General features: G+C 43.9%; 1 protein-coding gene across 2 annotated transcripts; it reads left to right on the top strand.

Moving 5' to 3' along the window:
* The first annotated feature begins 441 nt into the window (after positions 1–441).
* LOC145912713 (uncharacterized) lies at positions 442–24,129 on the top strand. 2 transcript variants are annotated; one of them, XM_083000272.1, is made up of 15 exons: positions 442–578; positions 1,841–1,938; positions 2,774–2,877; positions 13,257–13,321; positions 13,568–13,758; positions 14,220–14,285; positions 14,961–15,146; positions 15,767–15,884; positions 17,027–17,178; positions 17,567–17,914; positions 18,310–18,535; positions 19,205–19,319; positions 19,663–19,858; positions 20,573–21,569; positions 21,731–24,129. In XM_083000272.1, exons 1-15 carry the CDS (start codon positions 516–518, stop codon positions 22,592–22,594), a joined length of 3,789 nt encoding a protein of 1,262 aa, XP_082856398.1. In that variant the 5' UTR covers positions 442–515; the 3' UTR covers positions 22,595–24,129. The 2 variants fall into 2 exon arrangements, with proteins under 2 accessions (XP_082856398.1, XP_082856399.1); XM_083000273.1 differs by lacking the exons at positions 442–578; positions 1,841–1,938; positions 2,774–2,877 and adding an exon at positions 9,305–9,670.
* Positions 24,130–24,352: the final 223 nt, after the last annotated feature.

Raw genomic sequence — 24,352 nt, 5'->3', positions numbered from 1 at the left:
CAAAAAAACATGAAAAATAAGCCTTTTAGTTTTAGTGCTATACAACCTGTATTTTATTCATCTAATTTTTTGCTAATTTTTTGCTTTATTGTTTTTGTAAAAAGTCCACAAGATGCTGCTAAAGATTTGTTTGCATGCACTTGCACTGGCAAAGGAATTTTACGTGCTGTTAAGATCATTTTAAAAACCGAGCTAACAGAATGTGAAAGGTGCTTACAGATTCATTGCAAAATGACTTAAATCGCTCGATCTTTGTTTTCCTGTTTTATGAGCAACAGTAATTGATAGCGGACAAATGATTTATTTACTTGACGACCAGCTTTCGATGAATAATTTGTGTTAATTTCATCATGAAGATTTGCAGTTGCAGTTTTCAACCAGGTTGCATCCTTGGAGATATTCGAATCGCTAATCAAAGTAATTTTATTTATTTTTAGGCATTCAATATGCCCAATGAAGCTCTGACCAAAACTAGTTATCTTTAGAAACCATTGTCATTAACAAAGTTTGCTACAATGTCACTAGTAACAGTTCAACGAAGTCCATCTGTTTCCAGCTCAGAATCCTCATCCATTTCAGTAAGTTGATACTTCTTTGCATTATGTTACATCATATGTCCTTGCAATTGTACAAGGGGTTTAAGGTTTCCACTGCAATAGTCTTCGGTTAAAATTGAATCAAATCATTGAATCATTTGTTATTGGATTTGTCAACTGTTAAAAGTGTGGTTATTCTTTAGTTATGTTTGGTCCAAATTTTTGGCCACTAGTGTTCAACCATTTCATTAGCGTAGCCAGATTTTTAGACGATCTATTCCAAATTTAGCACTGGCCATAATCACCTTTATTCGTTTTTATATTGAAATATGTATTTTATTGTGGCTAATTTTTCATTGAAGTAAATTTTTGTGTACTCTTATTGTTTTATTGGGCAATGTATTTAATCAAAAACCTTACTTGTTTAAACCAAAAAACATTTGATGCCCACCAAAATTTCAGACCAACTACACAACTGAACCATCTAATAAGAATTCATTGGCATTGAAAAGAATGCATTGTAATTACATTTTGCGTATGTCTTTGTTGCTATCAAAGCTGGATTCTGTGATATTTATTGGAATACTAATTTACTAATAATTTGTACTACTAATATAAGCATGATGTATGCTGGGATAAGCAGGTCATAAACCACAATTGAAATATGTATCACTTGAGTATTCTATACACAATTGTTTTATTTTAAGTAAATGGTGTTTCAACAGAAATATTGTGAATATTCACTAGACTTCATGATAACAACACCTTATTAGCAATAATAATAACAGATTGAAACATTGTTTATTTTGTTTTGTCACTACATCACAATAATGCAATGAAAAACATTTCCCATAAAGCCTTTATGAAATGTTGAAAGAAAGCCATTAAAATGGTTGTGTTTTTATGTGGTTTTCATAGTCCGGGCAATGAATGTAAGCCATTGGACAGGAAAAGGCTGCATACTTTTCTTCCGTCTATTCACATGAGCTAAACTGACGGTGAAAATTGATGAAGTGTGCATTACTCACAACATCCCAGGCATGAGTGTAATGCATTATAGCCACTGACTGTGCATGAATTTCAGTGTTACAGCAACTAGTATCAATTACGTGTAATTGTTGTCCACCTACACTAAAATGAGTAAATATGCCAACATAAGATAAAAAAAAATGATTTTGTATGCACAAAAGACTAGTACATTGTTCTTTTAAATGTATTTTTTCCTCAAGACAAAGCAAATTCATTTTTTCGATGTAATGCCGTTTTTCAGCATAAACAATTGAAAAATATAATGCATGTGATAGGACACAGAAGATGATGGAAATGAAAATCTGGAGAATGAAGATGTTGTTGGGGAATGCATTGAATCACCTGCAAAATCAAGGCGCCTTGTCAGACAGGGGTGAGTATGATAAAATACAGTTGCTACAGTTTTGGTTTGTGCAGCAGTATCAGGTAATGTTTTTCCTGACAAATCTGTAATAGAAAATCTTTAAACTTTGCAAAACTAATGATTGTTGGCTGTCCAAAGCTCAATTCATTCTTTACAAAAGCGGGAACATAAAAGTACACATTAATTGCCAATGTAACCCTGGTTCTTGTGCAATAGTCAGTGTCTTTGCATTGACTGCTAGGGGATTGTTTCTAAAGTGTGCCCTAATGAGGAAGCAACCTATACATGCTTACGCCCCAGCCCAGTTCGTGACTCTTCGCAAGCGCCGCTTATACCTCCCCACTTCCTGGTGGTCCCTCTGTGTCGCCCGCACTGCCTGTTTACTTTTGCTGACGCATATCGTTCTTGTGTCGCTGGATGGCGCGCACGGACCGTTGTTTGTTTAGTCTGGTCTTGGTGCTTGGCAGTTCGTCATAGTGCTTTCACCTGAATTTTATGGATGAGAACTACAGCTACTGGGCCCTGTTCTTGGTTTCGTGCGCGCAGAAAACTTTTATCCACCCTTGTTTTGTTTTTTTTATTGTGTTTGGTCAACGTAAATTTGTGGTCGATTAGTTTGCAACACATAAACAAGTTACCTAACAACTAGCACTTGCAAAACAATCTATACGAACTTACCCTTGGTTTACTCATGAAACATTAGGCTACCCGGTTAATTCGACGTCACAAAACCCATTCACAAGAAGTCGCCCTGTTCGGGTGTCGCTGAACTTGTGAACTATCACTATTCTCGATTTCGCTACTTGTCTCTGTCACGGTTATGACGTCATAGTTTACATTGCAGAAGCGTCAGCGAGAACTTCTTTGCGGTAAAGGGAGCTGCGTTGATTCTTCCCAGACAGACGAGCCTCGCCACAGCCAACCTTCCCATCGTGAAGAAATTTGGCGGTCAGTGGCAATAGCTTTAATTTCACAAGTTTATTTTTCCCGCCGTAATGACACGTAAAGTTACGCCGTAAACGAGTACAATAAAGTTACGAGAACCGAACAGCTTGGAACCGTCAGCGGAGGCTACAATTAAATGCATTTTTGGGATAGTTTTTGATGGCCTATGACATTTAAAAACAAAAGAAAGATACTGATTCCATTAATTTTAGGCATGACCTTTGTATCCGATCCAATTATTTGAGGTAAAATTATACCTTTATACAACAGTGCAAACACATAAACTTTTTTAATTGCTCGGTTACGGATTTTAGAATTCCGATATAAAAAATTGTTAATTATTTACAAGAAAGACAAAACCTATATTTAACATGTAGTTTAGTTTCTCTTTGTATAGGTGTGTTTTAAGTCACAATTAGAAAATATTTCAGTGGCCATTCTTACGCTAATATCCCACAACAGATTGAATCCTTGCTATTAAATATTAACGAGGCTGCGTGAACGCCGATGTGATACGATGTTTTAGTTTCATTTTCTTTCTTTTACCGGACCAACCAATCCACATTGCTGTCCAGTCAAATTAGTGAAAAACAAGTTACATTCAGTGGATTTGAATGTTCGGATATGTCATGAACACATGGTTGTACCATATACACAGTTCTGCAAACACCCTACAAAAAAGTCCAGTATGTATAAATGTTGATGCAAGGCTATGGGTTGGAGAATTATCCGCATACGAGAAGTCGGTGTTGTTCTATTTCATTATTAACGGGTGTTGGTCGTTATTAAAGTTAGCTTTACAAAATATTGGCATTCCGTCGCTGCTTTTATTCAATGTAACCAAAAAAAATCGCGCAGTGGCGAAACCACTATAAGTGTATGACATTGCCTTACTATATATATTGTTCTGACGGATCACAGCGGATATTTGCGTCATTGATCCATTTACACACATATGAGCAGTTGATTACGTTTGTTGGCGCGGGTGGTCACGACGCTTGCGCCACATTAAAACGCACGCAGCGTAGAAAGCTTTCGGTTTGTCTTTTAAGCACATATGCTCGCTTGTTCAAGTTCAGGTTTGTCTTTTGTCCCACCAATGTAAATTTCACTTGCTCCTCTTTTCTGTCCTTTTGAGCCTTCTACTCTGAAATTACTTCCACATTGATGAAATTATTGTACTGTTTTAATCGTGTGTTACATCGAAGCTTTACTTCACGCTACTATGGCCAATTTTTCATTTCTGCAGAGTAACTTAAAGGGACTTGCAACGAGTAAACTCGCAGTCCATGTTCTTTTTCGGGCAGCTACATCTCACTGAAAATCGCTCGAAATGTTGTGTCTGCGTGAGGTCACCGATCCCATCAATGTCAACATACTGCTGCCGTCTGGAGTTTCCGTTTTCCAATTTTACCCCCATGCGACGACTGAAGTGGATTTGGGTGAAAACGACTTTAAGCAACCCGTTCTGACTTTAATTGATTTGACAGAGAGCCGCTTGAATAAACTTATATGCTTTTAATGAAGATTTTTGGTATGACGCAACACATTAGCGCGACACGAACAGAAACAGCAAAAATAGCAAATCTCTGTCCATTTCTATTGCTTCATGTATGACGTCACCCGAATCGGTTTGTGCATGACAACAAACAAGACCGCGAAGTATCAATATTCGATCCTCACCCCATATTCCCAGGTGGTCGAAGAACACTCGGCGGCCCCTCACAGCCACGTGACGGCGTCCGTTGCTTCGATACCGATATGCTTATGAAAGTGTTGGTTGGCATGACAACCTTTCGGTCCTGCCTTTTTTGTTCGGCCGAGTGCCGCGATTTTAATTGAAGTCACGTTAATTGTTAGTTGCGTGGCGTCGTCCTAACGTGCCTGTTTCAAGGCTGGGGCAGTGTAATAAGTTGTGTCGGACGAGATATTGCGTGTGTGCCAGCATGTATGGAATATAATCTGGGTTGCCGTGTTTCACCGATGCAATAGTCGCCAGTATTTTATGTTTCAAGAGATTTTGAGCGTGTGCAGTGCAACGAATGGCCAATATAATGGTTGTCTCCACTCTCACACCGAACAGTGAAACTGTCACTGTAAAAAACGCTCCGTTTAGTTCGAGGCGAAAGCACACCGTGAGGCACATTCTCGTCTCAAGGGATTTCTATGTGCGCTTCCTACCAGTCGTAGCGAGAACATTATCGTTTAGTAACACATGGCATTGCAAGGTGCCTTTGTGTCGTGGTTCGTTGGTGGCAGCTGCAGATAGGAGAGCGGTGAATTCGCGATTTAAAGGAAAAACTGACAGCAGAAAGAGCAAACGAACAGACGAACAGACGCACAAACGCGACATGCCCATGATAAATATTAACTTACAAAGTCGCACAGAAGCACAAGCGCGTTGTTATATTTACCTGCCAGTTTAAAGATAGCGTTTGCTTTATAGCTGAGTCTGTCATATCAACTATCAACCTGCCTTTTTTGGTTAGGTATTGCTTCATTTTTAACTCCTCTGGGGCCAGTCAACCGGGGGCGACTCAGTCTCTATGTAATGACTGTAGTGGGTACTGACCTTTCTCAATGCAGTAAACCGCACGTCATTGTGGATTCGCACTACCCTAATTGACCGCACGTTGCCTTGCCGCCCGAAAATGCAGGAAACTGAGGCAGCGAAATTTCAGGGAAATAACCGCATCCTCACGTGACCGCAGTTACTGCGTGGGGAATTGTTGCGCAAGTCGCCGAGATATGACAATAAGCCAAAATTCAACACCGCGTCCAGCCGATGACGTCACGGATTTGGTGCAGCAATCAATACTACACTCGCCTGCGTTCCAGGCCCCACGCAACTTATAAATAGTCTTCAACTGATTAACCGCGCATTCTGACACGTGTATACGACATACAGTGTCAGCATCGAAGGAAATTAATTTAGCTCCAGTTTGCGCATATATAGTAGGTCGACCTATTGCTGTTGTAACAACAACAACAAGGGTCTGTACAATGTAAGTCGTACATGTTGGCGAATCATCGCTATTGCTGCTTATTAAGCGCTCGAATTTTACGACATGACTGGAGATTGCTTGACACGCGGCCCTCGGGCCACCGCTTACTCTCACCTACAGCGTGTAATGTGCCTTCGTCCGGGTGCCAGAAGACATCGTTTCCCGTATCAGAGATCTCGTTTGTCGTTTAATCGCCGGCGCTCTCCCGCTAGTTTGTGTACACACGTATCTCCACTTCAGGCTAGGTTAGCAAAAGCGCTTGTAGATTTGCGAGGTGAGCCCATCTGGCTGCTGGTCAACGAGGTACTAAGCCATACGCGCCAAGCCTTAATGTCAACGTATGTGCTAAACCGTGAGGCATTACATAAGTTTGCCTTTAAACCAGAGCAAGCTAGTTAGTATGTGACAGGGTCTAGAAAAAACAGCAAAGACAGGAAAGTTGATGCATTTATTTTTCATTTTATTGAACGCAGTGCAGGACAACGCTTAAAACCGTGTGAAAAAACGTACACCGCAGCCATTGATTTTCCGTAAAAAGATTGCATTCTCAGGCGGTCGTTCACCTTCATAACAATACTCACAAACATGGACTGGCAGACTACACGCGTGCTCTCTCTGAATCGCGATCGCTCCTTTGTCGTGATCCCTTGTTTGTCGAACGACGACGAGTAGTTTGCGCTCTACAATCAAACGAGCCTACTTGTGACGTAACGCTCACGCTTTCACCATCGCCATCGCTCGACCCCAGCGCCAGCCCAAGTGCAGTCGCGATGGTGCTTCAGCGTTGACGGTTTAAAATACGCTCTGTGGCTTGCAAGCGAAGGCTCTGTCTGATCGCTTAGCTTCGAGTTACGCTTTCTCTTTGTGTGTTGTTGACGAGGCGCTTTTGTTTCGTTGCACTTTGAATCGGTGGTGTTTTTTTTAACACATTGTATTGCAGTTTCGGTTCAGTTTTGTTTAGAAATAGTGTCGCAACACTCGTTAAAGTTCAGATCGCCAGTTTAACAGGTTGTAAACAATGGCAGTTCCAGGAAATAACCAACGTCTGACCCGCTGTAAGTTGGAGCTTAGTTTAAAGGAGAGTTGGTAAACTTAAACAGAAAAGAAAGGAATACTTTGTAGCAAATTTATTCCCATGGACAGTAGGTTTTAGTAAACCTTGCGTTTCGTAGACTTTAAGCCAGGTTGCCTCTAATCAATCGCTTTACCGAGCCTACAGAGGACCACGCATCAGGTGTAGCTTTTGTTTTATGCAATTATCTACGTGGTTGTTGGACTCGAGATGAAAGCAGCATGCACCTAATATAGTAGCAAAAAGCAGGCGCCAACCAAAACCGCGGGTTTTCGATCAGCCTACTCAGGCGAAACGCGTTGTCCGATACTCGACACATTGAGACCTTTCCTAAGTTTCACTGCCACCGCTCGCCGGCTGGTTGCACTCCACTTAACACAGGTACGTGAAAGGTCCCCGTTTGGCAAGTTACCGCATGTTTCTTGGTTTTGTGTTGGATGCAAACCGTCGCACAACACGTGACACCATCCACAGTGGATGGTTTGGATGCAAAATGCGTAGGAAGGCATTGTTTTTTTAATTTCACCCGTGTGGTAATTGTGAATACGCATCATGGAGTTGATCAGTCACTTCACGAGTTGTTTTCTATTGCAAGTACACCGATAACCGTCATTGGACATGTTTCCAAACTTGGCTAAATACGACATTGTTAATTCCACTTTAAAGTTTTTTCATGTCGCCTGTTTGAATTTCCGTTCGTAAATACGAAATGAGTTTCCTGTGCGGCGGGGGTGTAGTTTATTGCCTTCTTACCTGTATAGTGACATCACAGCACCCAAACAAATTGTCCTAGCGGTATTATTCATGTCACGAACAATTTGCCCCACAGCTGAATATGCGGTGCCATATAGTGATAACGTGTCGGGCGACTCTAGCCAAGTAAGGAGCCGTGGGAACCCAATTGTTCAGTTTGGATACCTTTCATTATCTTATTCAAGCTCATGTTTTTTGGCTGGCCGGAATTAATGCCAAGCAGTTTCATGAACCTAAACCGAAAGCCTGTCTAAGGACATCGGGACCCGCATAATGAATGCGTCTTTGTTTAGACGCAAATGCCCAAAACAGGAGCTCTAATAACATGTACTTGTGATACGTTTCCATGATGTAAACCAACAGGTGCCAGGCGACCAACTCGTTTAATTTAGTTGCTATAATCTTGCTTCCCAGGGTCCAACCTGTTGCCATGCCAACAATTTAAAAACCCCAATTAACAGTTCATTGAAAACTAGCAACGATCGTCACGGTCAGGTGTGCAAATGAAGTGTCTCTCGTCTCCAAACCCGCCGACAATTCACTGAACGGATGGCAAGTAGGTCAACCACGCTCTGGCTTACCAACCGAAAGGCGCAATTAGCGCAACGTGCATAAGACTGGGATGTGAGCGCGTCGATGACAAGCAGGCTCCATATAAGGCCGCCTGCTCCTATTGCCATTCAGTGTGCGTTCAGTTTGCGTTCAGTGTGCGCCATATAGGTTTCGATCGATGGCAGCCCGCAATGGAAGCACCTATCGGAAGGCACGGAAGAACAGGCTTTTATTTGGCCGTGAGCGGCTGTAATAAATAGGATAGAGAGACAGACAACCCGATGATTTTGGTTTGTCTGAAACCGGGTTTATAACTTTACAAGCAAAATGTAACAGTACGTATTGTATGTTGTCGGGCTGGTTATGTAGCCACTTATTTGGCAGCGGATGTCGGTTAATGTCAGCGACAGAGTTCGTGGAAGTGTTTGTGTTTCACGCACCACAGTCACTTTAGAGATCGAAATCTCAGTGAGAGTGTTCGCCACGCTCTCATTTGAATACAGTAAAATCTGGCGTGAAATATCAGTGCATAATTCAGAAGTGGATCGACCCTCAAATCGCGTTGTTTATCAAGCTCATTTGCAAAGCAATCCGCCGTTGTGTGAGTGTGATGTAATCTGTTGTTGCGCCTCGTCAGTGAACATTTATGCATTGTAATATGGGCTTAACACGCACCGAGTGATATCATTTCTATTGCTTTGGCAATCTTCATGACTCATTCACCATGCAATTAAGTGTTCGTAATAGAATGGCTTTGCCTCCACCCTTCTTCCGGTCAGCAATAGAACTGCGCGTCCGAAAGCCGGTTGCGGCGCTTTATCAGAAAGCCCCGGCGCAGTTGCACGAGCCAGGGAAATGTTTCTGTATTGCCGATGTATTGGCCGAAGCGCGGGCTTTGTTGCGTCACAGTGGCCAATCAATTCGAGCAGTCCAGTTTCCGGCGCAGCTCGCGTCCGCTTTACGTAAGGCGCTTTTCTCTTGCGAAGCCTTCTCACGCACCCAGAACACCCGACTCAACTTTCTGCGTTTTGTTTTCGCTTGCAGAAGGCGTGCCAACTCACCTAAGAACTATGTAAGGCTTCGACCAAGGGACTAAGTTTCGCGTCCTGTCAGAGGGCCGCATACATTGGCTGAACAAACATAAGGGCGCTGAGCCCGTACTCTAAAAGCAACATTATGTGTTCGTGCGTGGTGGCCACCATGCCCAATGTCTCGACGCCCAGCTCGTACGTTCGGCAACCCGTGGTTACTGAGAGCCGTTTTAGAAGCGGCTCAAACGCTACCAAGCGCAAGGGATCGCCTGTCGACCAGACTCCGTCCACAGCAACCTCTATGTCCAGCATGCACGATCGCCATGATGTTGCCCAGCGCGCCATGCTACGAAAATACGAGAGTCAGTTTAAATTGCCTCAAGGTAAGTTGAACAAACCATACAGTGGGATCTGCTTGTGCTGCCCAAAGTTTGTTATCAACTTGAATGTCATTTGAAAGCCACTTCTCAATTTGATGCCCTGTGTTTGACTTCAGTTGGTCCTTGTGATAAGGGTCCTTCTGGTACTGTTTTTTAATAAATTCATCGATTTGGCAAAACGGTTTGTCTGAACGTGGTGATGAGTAATGTAAGTCCATGGTCGACCATGAAGGACGGACCCATACTGTGCCGAGCACCAAGGGCCAGTGTGGCCCATACAGCGGCGTCAAAAAAATATTTAGTGGAAAATGAAACTCCAATCAACATCTGCGTAACGTCGTGGGAACACGCACTTCTGTGTCGAACGTAAAACGTCCAAGTGTCGACTGTGTAATCATCGTAAAACACGCTTGCAAAAGCACTTGGCGTTATTTCAATAATTAACCTTGCCCACCTACAGCCGTGACGCAACAAGGGGATTTGTGACGTCACAGATGTAAATGCTCCCAGGCTTCCACATCGATCCAAACATCATTTCTGTGAGGAAAGTGAGATTTGGGGGGCAATCTGTTGATCCCTGTGGAGCGTGCCGGTTTATTGCAGTGGTTCCCAACCTCTTAGTAATCACGGACCGCTTTTATAAAATAATCAAGTTTGCGGGCCCTTCGTAAATTTACCTGGACCTGTAAAGAACTAAGTAATAGTTCCCAAAATAAATGGAAACAAGGGATGTAACATAACAAACCCGAAAGTTAAATACTTGCACACGTGGACAGCCGAAAACCATCCTACGGACCCAATGTTGATTGTTTGCGTAACTTTTCCATTCCCACTGTCGCTGCAAGCGATATCATTGGTGGTTCACAGCGCGCCCTCTACTTCACGGCCCGTTTGCTAATTGTAGTGCTCGTTAAAATACGTTTACGATCGCTGCCGTCGTTTAACAGGGCGAATATGCTCTTAGGTGTGTTCAACAACACATCATTAGTGTAATTGCCCGTGTGTATGCATTTGCGCTGCGTGAAATCCCCAGGAAATTATGCTTGCTTTAAAACTGAAGGTCACAGCGGTAACTGCGAACAGCAATCGTTTATTCAGTATGTTTGTCCTTTAACTGCGTTGTCTGTCGGTCAATTTTGTGACGCGTCACAATCGACTTTTATGTTTGGTTTGCAATCAAGCTCTCGTTTGATTTTGTCCCAAGCAAATATGAAATGGAAAATGTTTCGCTTTTTCCCACTGTAATTAGCAAAACGTGGTAATCATACACCAGTGTAGTTTAGTGCATCTACAACCCTGTATATGCTATAAGGCCTCGCGGCGTGCTGTGCAAGAGCTTCGAAGCGATGGCAAACACCTCTCTGTGTCATGCCTTACTCATCTGAGCTATTCATATCATAATCGATTGTCTGCTATCGCATTCCAATCATGAGCGACACAATGGTGGGATATTATGCATGCGTTGGCCGTCCACCAACAATTGCAGCCTTCTTCATCTGCAAATAGTGGTTAATGCCGTTTGTGCTCAAAATTTAAGGACCCCGCTTTTAAATGTGTGTTTTGTTTCGGAAGAACCTTCTTTTAACCCTTGTTGTGTGTTTCGATTTGATTCAAATGAACGCAAACCTGTAACTGCTGTGTTAACTTTTGTAAAATTACTCTCCATGGTCAGTGTGCAGTACGCATTCATGTGTAACGGAACGGTCACGTGCGCAGAGATCAGGCGCGCATAAATAATACATGAAAGCTTGCGGTTTCCGACTGATGGAGGTTGTCGCTCGAAAAAGAAACGAAATTGTGGAAACGTCAGTTCGTGGAACAAAAACAATGGCAGCTTCGGTTTTGGCAGCTGGACGTGTGTCACGTACAGGCAGGGTGATTTACAATGCCTTTCTAGTGGCCTTTCGTCGATCCGATAGACGTTTTCCGCTGGCGCCCGTGTGGAGCATATACAGTATGTATGTGTGGCGAGCACAGGCGTGCCTGCTTCAATTTTTGCTTTGTTCTTTGCGCCTTGTGTTCTACATTTCATCCTGCTGGATATAACCTGAAAAAATGTCTCACCGTTAACCACGTTCGGTTGATTCGTAAATGTGCTGGCGCAAATCATTGCAGCGCCAATTACCTGGATAGACTTTTTTGCCACATCACTGATGAACAGTTGCTATTTTTTTTTGTCAAGGGTCAATTTTAAATTGAGGAAAGGGTAGGAAATCGTTTCTTATTTTGGCTCAATCTTAGCCGGTTTGTAACCGTGCGTCGTTTCCCGTATTTCGCCTTACGCAAACTCACTAAAGCGTCAATCAGGTTTGGTGAAAGGACAATAGCTTGAACGGACATTTAGTAAACAGAAGATAGCGTGCTGCCTTCTTGGCAAACATTGCCATACGTAAGGCAGTGCATTATGAAATCTGTCTTTGTCTTTTTTTCCGAAGAAAGCAAATATTAACTCTCGCCGCTTGACGCAGTGGGTTATGTGTCCAACTTGATTGCTACAGGTTTTGTTTTTCGCTTTCTGAGACGAAGTCATGGTCTGTGTTTAATTATTGGACAAAGAAATCACGTGCGCACAAGCAGCGGCCGTGTTAAAAGGAAACTAATGCTATTTGGATAGAACGTATAAAAAAACAGAAAGCGATCTTCCATTGGCAACTGCCGAGTGTAGACGCCTTGTTACAAATAATATCTACCACCGCTTGGCACTCCCAGTTTAAGTTACAATGGTGTTATCTGTTCGAAACCAGGCAATCCGTTTCTCTGATTAATCCTGTTAACCCCGTGTTTTATTCGAAACGTGAGACACGTTTATCCACTTTCCACTTCACATCTTGAACCACATTGTTCGGGGATGTTATAAACGTGTCCAAACCCACATTGGGATCGAGCGGGCTGCGCGGCCTCGCGTTAAAAACTGCCGTAAATTTCCACTCGTACAAGCAGCGCCAAGAATGTCCGGAATTTCCGCGTTGCCACCCCGTTTTCCTCGGGCGATTCGACGACTGTTTCTCGCTTTCCGCACAAGTGGAAATGCCGGCAACACCGTCGGAATGCGACCTAGAAACTAACTTTACATTTTTTACTGGTACCCTTTTTCGCCAAAGCATTTTAGGTTTTTGCTCGTTTACGGCTAAATCGTGTGCATGGAGATGGAGATGGAGATGGTGGTTTATCGTTCGAGGCCGATTACTGGCTGTGTAATCCGATTCCGTGTTCACATTGCATGTTGCTCTACTGTGTGCCGTCGCAACCGCGCTCTTCCTAATCCGACCTCTCAGTTTTACTGTGTAAAAAGCGGGAACTCGTTGTTTTAAATGAACAGTGAACTTTCATGACCACTTGTTGTGGCGACCTTGTTCCATGTAAACGGGAAAGGGTTGTGATGTTTTGTTGCTGGGGCCTTGGCGATTTTTTTGAAAAAGAAGTTTTATAAGACGACAATATCACAATTTCTTAAGTAAATTCAACTGAGGCCTATTGAGACACATGATGTTTTTACATCATACATTTTAGCACTATTGTCTCGGGTTTGCTGAAATAATTGAAGACAGAGAAACGAACAAACAACTAAATAAGAATTCATTTTCAACAGGCGAACTTCAAATCCATCTTCGCGCCATTTTCCACCGTCTCCGACCTCACGACAACATTAAACTGGTGAGATGAACTGTGATCATCTATCGTCTGTTCGCGGCGAATAGTATCATTTATTCTGTATAAAAATAATCCAAAAACTCAAGTGTATTTGGAGTAAGAATACCGACTATACCTTAAGTGCGCAATATATAAACGTATTAAAAACATAGCGCCCTGGTAATAAATTTGTGTTTATCCTGTCATGGAATTTGTTTCAGTTGTATGAAATAGTAGCTTTAAATTATTAATACATTTTGTAACTTTCAGGCGGTTCGTTTGGAGAGTTGGAAACCCGAACACAGGCGCTACCTGGTGATAATAAGCACAACAGGAAGACAAGACACGGACGAAAGCATCATCGTCGGCTGCGACTTTGCCACGCGTGAGAGCACCACATGCACTATAGGACTGGTGCTTCCCATCTGGTGCGATACAAGCATAAGGCTCGACGGTGATGGGTAAGTTACTTACTGCGATATTCGGGTAATACGACATAGCGTTTCTTTGCATTTTGCTTGATGGATTTTATGTTGGGAATTGACCAAGACACCTTCCAATGTCTTGTACACCTTTGTGATGTACGTTTGCACAATACCAACAGCTGTGCGTCGATAGATATCAACGTCCTGAGTCCGTCACCGGGTATTATTGCACCCGGCACTCATACCAACCTCAAAGCGTAAACAACAGGGTTGCAGGCTTTCGTTCCAACAATCAAATATCCTCGGCCACCACTGTCTACGTCATGCGGCCATTCACAGCACGGTCAGACGCCTAGAACTAACGTCACTGCTCGCGTTCGTCGGAAGCGATGGTAGCTTCCTGGAACCAACCCTCCTTTCTTGATGCACCAAAACAACCCACAATAACCCCTAACCCCAACTTTAGTGTACAATAACCCATATTATTATTTCCACAGGGGTTTCAAGGTGATCTGCCATGAACGCAAGCACATTTTTAAGCCCGTTTCGGTCCAGGCCATGTGGTAAGTACCACCCGTACAGCCTGTGTTTAGCGAAATTACCTAACTTTTACTAGGCTCCTACCGACTGCCGCAAACCTGGGGTTAGGGCGCAAGTTAAAGGTTCATGTGAAAAGCATATCATTTGCATTGCCGCAAAGCTTAACGTCACAGCCCCCGGGCTCAGCAGCATGGATTTTGTAATTACCGCCAGCCGCAGTATATCATCACCAGATTGTTGAACTCGGTTGGGGATCATCGTTTTCTCGCATCAACAAACGCGTTTGCCATCAGCCTTGTCAAATAAAACCGCCATGGCCTTGTTCGCCGCTTAGCGACTGGTGGTTTGTTGTGTGTCAGGGGATATTACGATCTTATTGTGAGCGCAATGTCTCAAGTTCTTGCGAAACCGCGAGATTACGGGCGATTCATTGCTTCACCCAAAATCGCTTGAAGCTTTCAGCGCATTAGGCGACTGTTGTTTGATTTCTTTAAGTAACCACTGTATTTCAAAACACTAACCAGTTGACCTGTTTTTCCTTTAACGTTAACTGGTATGTATAGAAATGGCAAACATGCTATTTGAAATGCTCCGTTTGGAATCAGTTTGATTACATCGGTAACTTTTGCTAATTCGTCGATGGTGCAATACCGCTTTCCATCCCTCCCATGTGAATAAATACAATGACTTGCGCGTAGGTCGGCACTGCAGACTTTGCACCGCGCCGTGGACGTCGCTCAGCGACACAACTACTTCGAGGGGAGTCTCTACCTGACATGGATCTGCTTCTACCAGAGTCGAATCGCATCCGACCGGCTTTACATCAACGAATGGGAATATAACGAAGACTTGTGGGCAACGCGCCCCAACTACTACGCTGATTCGTGAGTATCTGTTGCCAGCAGTTTTGATAAAGGCCTAGTTCAATGGAACTGTCGCGCTGGTAAAGAGCATCTGCGTATATTCTTTTCCAGATGTGGTAGATCTCCAGTGCACTATTATAACAGCAATCATCGAAACGCTCTATTTTTTCTTGAAATCGCTGTGTCTGAGATTTGATATGGAAACTGACAGTAATTACGCGGCCGCAGAAACTCCCAAGAAAGCTTCGCGCCGATCTTGTCTGCGGTCGCAAACCACTCCACCCGTGTGTCTGAACTTGTCGGCGCACGCGTTTTTTGAAGAAGAGTAATTGATCCCACTAAAAAACTTCGTCCAAGTTTACCGACTTGTAATTTACATGACGTCTGTCTTGGGTGAATTTGCCAGAAAAAATTCGGTGCGTTTGCCAATGCTAACCGCGGGAGCTACGCCTATAAATATATGCACGACACGCCCAAAGGCTCCGACCACACTTCTAAATTTTTGGGAGCGCCTTTATCTAAAAAAAAATGTGCAAAACATTGAAAAAATTTCCACAATTTCATGCTTTTTTATTCTGATCTACCATTGGCTGGTATCGTGGAATGGTTTCACTTTGTCACATTGAACGTGTTTTACGCAGAGATCCCGAGCGTGTATCGGTTGAACATCTGATCCGCAGTAAGCTGAAGCAGGTGATGATGTCCCTCGATCTGGACAACTGTACGTGCAGAGAGATCAGAAAGACCTTGGAGAAAACGGTGAGCGGTTTTGTGGTTTTTGCAAGCTGTATGTTGTCCTATGGCAAATTTAAATGTTTTCATCAACTTGTTTGTGTAAATTTGTTTAACTTTGAATTATGTTGTGAAAAAGCATAACATTAATGTTGAACCTTGGACCTTTTGTGGTAAAAACTCGGCAAAATTCGGATATAAGTTTTGTTTTTTTCCAAAGATTATTTTTGCTGTTTTTTTCCTCTCATTCAAATTCTTTCTCAATTCACATTGATTTTGGATCATTCCGTTATAGCTACTGTGGCTGCAAGTCAGGCATAATGCAATTTTAAAGTTCTGCCAGGTTGCATTATTTACCTGAACAAATCAAAACACACAAAGGCACACTTGTTAAATCCTTAATCTTCTTTAATTTATCTCTTTGGATCTGTTTACATCAAGTGCCCCCTGATTTCGTGAACCCACCGAAAGCGATAATTACACGTGTACATGGAAATGCCGGATGGATTCTGCCATTTTCTCTGTCACTGCTATCGTCAACTGTCTGCAGTTACAATAATTTATACCCGCTTGATATTGACGATTGATGCCATCTCACGCCACCCCATGTTTAACCCCTCGTGAACTCCCGTTTATGGCACTCGTGACTTAGCTGAAGTATTTTAAAGTCCATGTAGAAGCTCTTCGTACAAATGTACTGATTGTTCGATAACTGTTTGTGACGGAAGGGCACCAAACATGCGGCGATACATGTTTGTTTTATTTGTCGAGGTGTATACAATTTCCCATAATCTTTTCGGTATTTTTTGTTTTTTATTTTTATTTGCAAAATTAACAAATCAAACCTTTATTAAAAAGATCCTGTAATGAAAAGCTACTGCTGCTGCGTTTTTTAGTATTATTAAATAAGTTACAGTGATCGCTAGGCCTGCATCTGCAGTTTTGGGTAGATCTCAATATAAGTCAGTTATTAAAAGGAATTTCTTCATTTTTACTTGTTTTGACTGAAAATGCTTGAAAGGTAACTGAAATAATTACATACAAGCTATTTTAACTGCAGTTAACAGTCATGACTGTTCGGCAACTAGTTCGGATTTACGTTGTATATGATCTTTCCCTTTTTTTACGAAAACAAACAAGTTCTAATTTGTGCCTCTTTTTCTATTAAGATCGACATGGATCTCACCAACTACATGGAATACATTGACACTGAAATGCTGAATATCCTCCGTCAGATGGATTGTTCGTCAAAAATACTCGATTATCTCTACCTCGGTTCAGAGTGGAACGCGTCCAACTTTGAGGAACTAACGGATTTGGGGTAAGGTTTTCGTGTTAGTTGTCTTTTCTTGGACAAGATCCAAACTCTGATATTAGTACCCCTTTAAACTTGAAAATGGTGAAACTAGGATAAAAACGTCCCAATGCAACGCACAGCTTCTAGTTATTGTTGTCCTTAGTTCAGTGGTTCCCAAACCTTTTTTCATAAAATGTTTTTGCGTGAAGACAATTTATCTAACATCATAAGATTTAGGAACACTATTTACAGATTTTCTTATAATTCTGAAAATAAGATTTGTTTTCATACTAATAGCTTGTCCATTGAGCGTACAAATGACGTTTATTCCAAATCTTTTAATTAAACCAGAGCAACACTTTAAAACAAGACCAAAATATGTTTAATATCGTTCAAAAAAATCTCTGCTCAGCATCAAACACATCCTCAACGTCACCCTTGAGGTTGACAACTTCTTTCCGGACGACTTCACGTACAAGAACATCCGACTTTACGACGTCGAGGAGTCTGATCTCCTCCCGTACTGGAACAACACCTTCAAGTTTATCAACGAGTGTCGAAAAGCAGGCGGCAAATGCCTTGTTCACTGTAAAATGGGAATCAGTCGCTCCGGTGCAACTGTAGCCGCTTACCTCATGAAGGAAAAGCATTGGTCAAAGGACGTGGCGCTCGAATACGTACAGGGTTGCCGTAATATCGTCAATCCAAACCCTGCTTTTCTGCGACAACTTCACGAGTACGAGGGTATCCTGGCTGCGAGGTATACGATTTACTATAGTTATCTTCGTGATGAAGCGGCGTGCATGAATGTTTGATATGGTGCAGGGTGATTTGAGTGGGTATTCGAATTGTATGGAACTTGTTCTTTGTGATAAATCGAAATGTGCTGAAAACATGTGATGTGATTCTGTGTTTTAGGAGAAAAATTGCGAGTAATGACAAAATCAATTCGCGAATTTTTCGATTTTGCATTTCCGTTTACACCTAAAGCCGTTTACACCTAAACCCAAAGTTAGAAGTTATTTAGATACATCTGCACTTCAAGCTGAATATCTGTTCCGCACAAAAGCCGACAGGCCGCAATCGTACACAATACACAGAAAAAGCTCTTCAAAAATAAACAGCCACGTGTAATAGCCTATTTTCTATCTGCAGCTCCCAGCGTCACAACAAACTCTTCCGATCCCGATCCGAGTCAAGTCTCTCAGAGCCAAGCATCGCGGAAGATCATCAGCTAACAGGAGCAGTTTCCCCGCGATCTGGGGCTCCGGTCATTCGAATAACGGATGAGAACACGCCCAGCGAACAGACAATGGATGACAGCGGGGATTTCGACCTAAACCGGCGACTGCTAGATATCACCTCTCTGGCGACACCTAAGGTAGTGGGAGGGACTACATGTGTATGTCTGGGTAGTTTTGCTGTCTGTCGGAGTTGGCTTAGAAAGTGATAAAAAGTTTACTAGCGTATGGAGTCACGCCGCTGTGAACGTTTGCCGAATGCATCCAGCGCAAAATGTTGCTACCTGTAACAATTTCTTCAATGCGACTTGTCAGTCTCTGGTCTATGATTATAGTACTTATGCTGGTGCACTGACTGTGAGCTTTCGCGAGCGTAATCTCGCTTCCTCAGTTGCTGCACACGGCGCATTGAGGAAATTGTTACAAGTAGGCAATGATCACCGTTGGTCACTTTGTGCCCGTGGAATCGTGATGCGTTTAGTGACTCACAAAGTCTCAGTCTCTGCCGAGTCCCGTGGTTGAGAGTCCAACCTTTCGATAAGGCGTTGTTCCAGTCTCAACAGAGACTTTCCTGGTCTTGGCACGGTTAAAAGACTGAATTTTTCTTTTCAAAAACACGTGCTTTCGCGAGTTCCTCTCGCTTCATCATGTGTAAATAATGGTGACACGATGCAATCTGGGTACAAGCGCAAAACAAATTGTTGTTGAATGTCACTGGGGAGATATAGATTTGTGAAAATGCAAATTCTGTGTGTGATCATATCAAGCTTATAAGAATAAAGTCAAACGTCATCGTGCATTTTCTCAAGGTGTCGAGGCCGAAATCTTGGTCTCCGGACGAGGGATATCGACCTTACAACCCGAACCACGAGTCGTTTGAACAACACCTTCCCCTCGAAACCCCGACCGACTCCTTCAGGAACGGTGAGTGGAATTTTTTGACTCTTCATGGCGTTTGAACAGTAAACCATGCGAAACCAGAGAGGAAACTTTCGCCGAAGAAGCATAACGGACTAAGCCATGGAACGAAACGACCGTTTGTGTTTATTGTATCTTCACGTTCAATTTTACGTGGACCAGTTATATTTTGGTTAAATTACGTGACTCGATATATCAGTGGCTCGGTGTTGTTGCAATATTTTTTACCGTTGCCCGCTTAAAAAATTCGCTATGGCTCATATGAGTGCACAAGAAACACTGGTCGATAAGCAATCGCTGGTCGATAAGCATTGAAGTAATACTCAAGAAATGAATTTTCTCAATGCAGGTTTGCCCTTATCCGAACCTGGTGAACTTCTCCTGCCCAAATCCAGCGACGTTGATCGACTGCGATTGGCGGAGGAAAAGCGCAAGACTTTCACCGAAAGACGGCGAACGCAACAAAACCGACGTCACACCGCCGCCAACAGCAGTGACCTCTCCGAGATAGCCGACAGCGAGGACAGTGTCTTCGTCCATACAGGGTGGGTTGGTTTGCTTATTTTTGGCGCGTTACGTTGTTATTGCCAGTTCATGACGTAAGATACTGCCGGTTTTGGTGTTAGGTTTGGCAAAAACTGCCGGGCATTTTCGCACGATAATAATCTGTTTAGGAAACAGTATTGACTTAACATTTCAATTCTGTTTTTTCGTTTACGAAATACACCCCAATTAGGCTGTACAACACGCACACAATATGGGTCCAGCAGCGTCACAAGGTACAGAGACTTTCCTCACTTTCCCAGTAGCAGCAAGAAATAAGATCTGACACTGACACACTGCACACAAGTAGAGTTTCCTATAAAACCTTGTTTGAACGAATCCGCCCACCTTAACTTGCCACTAAATTTATTTGTTTGCTCTGCGAGTCTTTGGTGATATCGAAGTAAATAACAGATTGACACAAGACGAGTGTTTGCGAGGATCAGAAATTCTTTGTTTGCACTTAGATCACAGGATGGGCAATTTATCGCGTGGTTTCTGCAACTTCAGAGAAGGGCGGGTGGTTGTTTTGCAACTCCGCTGTTTCCTTATTGATGCCAAATAAAATTTCAAAAAAGAAGAAATTTAGTAAAACATGTTTCATGAATAGTGTTATGTCTGTGTGTCGACAATGTGGAAACGGAAATTCTTTTCCTTATAAAAGGAATTTTATTGTGTTCACGGAAAGAATTCTTAAATGTGACGTCAATTTTCAGGGACAGCCGCGCCCCGGCCACTCAAGTCAGCAAGTCGAACAGCAAACGTGGACCAGTCAAAGCTCGTTGTTCGTCACCAGCGGCGCTCGGTTGCGAACCGATGAAACGACCCGCTGACCTTGAGATTAGCATCGTGGAGCAGCACGCGTCCATGAAGTCGCCAATGAATAGCCCGTCATACAAGACTGCCACGGCGGTGGACATCGACCTGATCAAGTCGCGTCTTGTCGGTCATGGCTCGGCTGACAGCCTTGAGAATGAAGAAAAACCGAAGTCTCTGAAGTCGACGATGCCGGTTAAAGCGATCGTGGCTGGGATCGAATCCCCATCGGAAGATAGAAAGCTCATAGGGACTGGCGAGGAAGAAAGCGGAAAACCTGCGTTTGTGAAAGGTCACCACAAGACTGCCTCATTGCCGCCCAGCAGCATGGAAGTGGAGACGTTGGGCTCCACAGACTCACCACGGTCCGACGACGGCGCAGCGGGATCAACGCCTACTCGGAGCCGATCCTTTTCCGAAACCCAAGCTCTGTCCGTACGAAAAATCGTCACCGCCATCGAAAGTCGTAATCCTCCCGATCTCTCATCCGACGCCCAGGTCCGGCCCGAAGGCGAACCTCTCCTGCGTACGATGTCTATGCCAACTTCGCGTCGTCACCAAAACTCCCCCCTCACGCCGTCGGCCTCGTCGTGCGCCTTTGTGCCCGTCGCCGAGGTTCCCATGGAAACCGACGACGTCAATAGCGCGACTAGTGGCGAGTTTTACATCGGAGAGTCCCCGAAACTCAATCCGAACGCGAACAATAACAATAACTCACCTGGAAACGAGTTGGCGGCCGAAAGCTTTACCATCGCGCCTCCGGATTTCGGATTATCAAGTAGTCCCGTCAAATCGGGTGGAATCGACGTAAATATCCCAGAGGATGGAGACAACTGTGGGTCGGAGGGAAGAAGGAGTGGTCCGCTTTCCCCAGAAATATTGCAAGTGATTCGTGAGGTACAGAATCTTTGCATTACTATAGCACAGAGTCAAAGACCTAAAATATGTTGGTGTGTAATTCATTTTTCAGGTAATGTGCCATAGTCAATAGTTTAACAGTTACTCATTTCGGTTTCTTTAAGCAATATACACACGCTTAACAGTAGTTTTATTTGAAGGTGGGAATGCAGTTGATGAGCGACTCTGATGAAAGCAGCAGGTCATCGTCCTTTTCCACACCGAACCAACCCGACTCGATCGCGTCTTTTGAGCCTTTGCGAACAACCGCGCCGCCACCGAAGCGACGCGGACTGGTTCGCCAGATGGCGCGAGAGATCGAGAAGCGCGTGCGAAAGATTACCGGACGAAAGAGCGGCAGCAAATCAGATACGGAATCGCCCAAACAGAGGAAATCCTCGACGCCCACGGCAGTTATAAACAAACTCCTTATGGGTGGTTTAACACCAAAAGATAGAGGCGATTGTGACGTATTTGAACAGACCGATGACGTCACACATGATATGGGTGCTGACGCGCGAGTGCGCGATCTTGTGGGAAAGTTCTCGCCTGCGCGAAAACCCCCGGGTGACGTCGTGACACCCCCTGTGACGTCATCGCCGCGTGGTACGTCTAAAGACCTCGCCACTTTGGTGAGCGCCACTCCTTACCGCGCACCCAAGTCCAGCACCGACCTGTCCGGGTCTCCACGCAGCTTTGTGTCAAGCCGCGTGAGACGGACGCAGTCGGAAAGAATGGGCAGCTCTTATATGCGTTCCTCGTACCGTCGATTGTCGGCCACTGCGTCACATCCCGAACTCGCGGGCGCCGACGGACGCCAGTACCCGTCCCCACGACCTGTTCGCGACTTGATACGGGAGATTGAGACCAACAAATCTGTGCAAAGAAGTTCGTCGCTTCCGACGTCGACCTCGCGTGTCGAAATTGCTCGATCCGCTGCTGCCCGCTTCAAGTTGTCCAGATCCCGGTCAACGCCGCTTCTGAATCTTGTGAAGTCGGCCAGGACTCGTTTCTCACAATCGTGAGCGCACTCTCTTGTTCCCTACCCTTTCCCTGTTGCCATGTGCGTGCTTCTTCAATTCACGTCGTTTGCTTCTTTCGTTTTCTACCCTTTATCGTGTCACGAGCGCAGTTTCAGAAACGCACTTCGCATTTTACATACTTCAAACCACGCGCGCCGAATCCGCTGAACAACGACTCACTCGTCTTCTTCTGCGAAACACAATGCAGAAAGTTGCCCGAACGTAGGTGTGTTCGTTGTTTCTACGCAAGTGAGAACGCTTTTCCAAGTGAATTTGAACAACACGTTTTCTTACATCACTTAATTTTCTCGGTCCGTGCATGTTGAATTTTTTCCACACTTGTGGTGCCGTTCTCCCATTCGCAAACGTCGCGTTTCGAGCCTCCCGCGAACAAATTCACGCTGGTTGTTCGCATTGTCAGCGGTTTGCTCCAATAGCGATTGTGCGTGTAACGTTCATTTGCAAAAGAGCACCCAAGAGTGTTTACAGACGACTATTGGAGTTTTTTAGCCACTGTAATCTTCCCCTTCCATGCCGTCTCGCTCTCGTACAATTAGCGACCACAGTTACCAATGCCTAACATATTATTAAAATGTAACAGATGTTATAATAGCCATTGCTAATATGTTTTTAATCGCCTGTATGCATAGAAACATTGTGCCACCACCGCGGGGTGATTTTCGGCAACGTATGTACGCCTACTGGGAACTTCGCCCACCTTCAGCTCCAGGTACCCGAACGTTCATTAAAGGTCGCCATGTCCACAGGACGAGCCGACGTGACCGCCGGATAGCAAAAGCTTAAAAGCCCGCGCATTATCAGCGCAGTTTCCCGGTGCTGCTTTGCATTCTGTCCAGGTGGGAGGCGTTATACGGCGAAGTGGGGTGGGCGCATTTTCACGGTTGCACTTTCTGCCGCTTATGCACATTTGCCCGCGCACCTTAGATCTCGCGATCCTTTCACGCTCGCCGTTTCTCGAAATGCAAATCGAGATATTCCGAGTATATCCGGAGCTCCCCTGACAGATCCTCTTTTAACAACGTGGACCCTTTGCTTTAAGGCGTGGTTCGTATTCGCGATGTAGCTGCAACTTTTTACAAATGTCGCACTGCAATAGCTGCTTGCTTGGAATTATCGTTGGGGTCCCTGGCAAGGCACAAAGGTTCTGGTGCATTAACTTACGTGAAACCGCATCCGTCTAGAACGCATAATATTGTTACAGCAAAACCGGAGATTCATGAACAAAATCAATCAATTTCAGAAGTCAAGTGCATGATTTGCGTAAAATCGCCCGTGTTATTGGAAACAATTTATGATTCGACAAAATCCACTTTACGGTTTTCCTGACAGTGCATTTTTACTCGCCTCGTTCGATTTCCGTCATCGTGAAATGCAGTCCTTGTCTTCTTTTTGCTTCCGACTGCAATTTTGCACAGTTTTGGTTTTTATTGCTGCCATCGCCCGCGCAACTCTGCGCCTACTTTCGTTCTTATTACCCGACCTGCTATCTTTACTAATACACGATATAGAGAAATGTGTTTGTTCGTCACTTAAGTTCACGCAGTTTTAGGTATTTGCTGTAAAATAAGAGTAAACAGAAAAATTAAATTCCATTTTCGAAATTGATAGGTATCGATTTGAAGCCCTAAAATCCACATGGCACCATAATCTTATTTGCAAGCAGTGAGAAATTCAAAAATAGGTCGTCGGTGTGCAGTATGCAAACGGCTGCAAACGTGCAGTATCACAGCAAATCTCTCG

The sequence above is a fragment of the Ascidia mentula genome, chromosome 8 (assembly GCF_947561715.1).
Source record: "Ascidia mentula chromosome 8, kaAscMent1.1, whole genome shotgun sequence".
In the NCBI taxonomy this organism is placed as follows: domain Eukaryota; kingdom Metazoa; phylum Chordata; class Ascidiacea; order Phlebobranchia; family Ascidiidae; genus Ascidia; species Ascidia mentula.
This window is presented reverse-complemented; position numbering and strand designations above follow the sequence as displayed.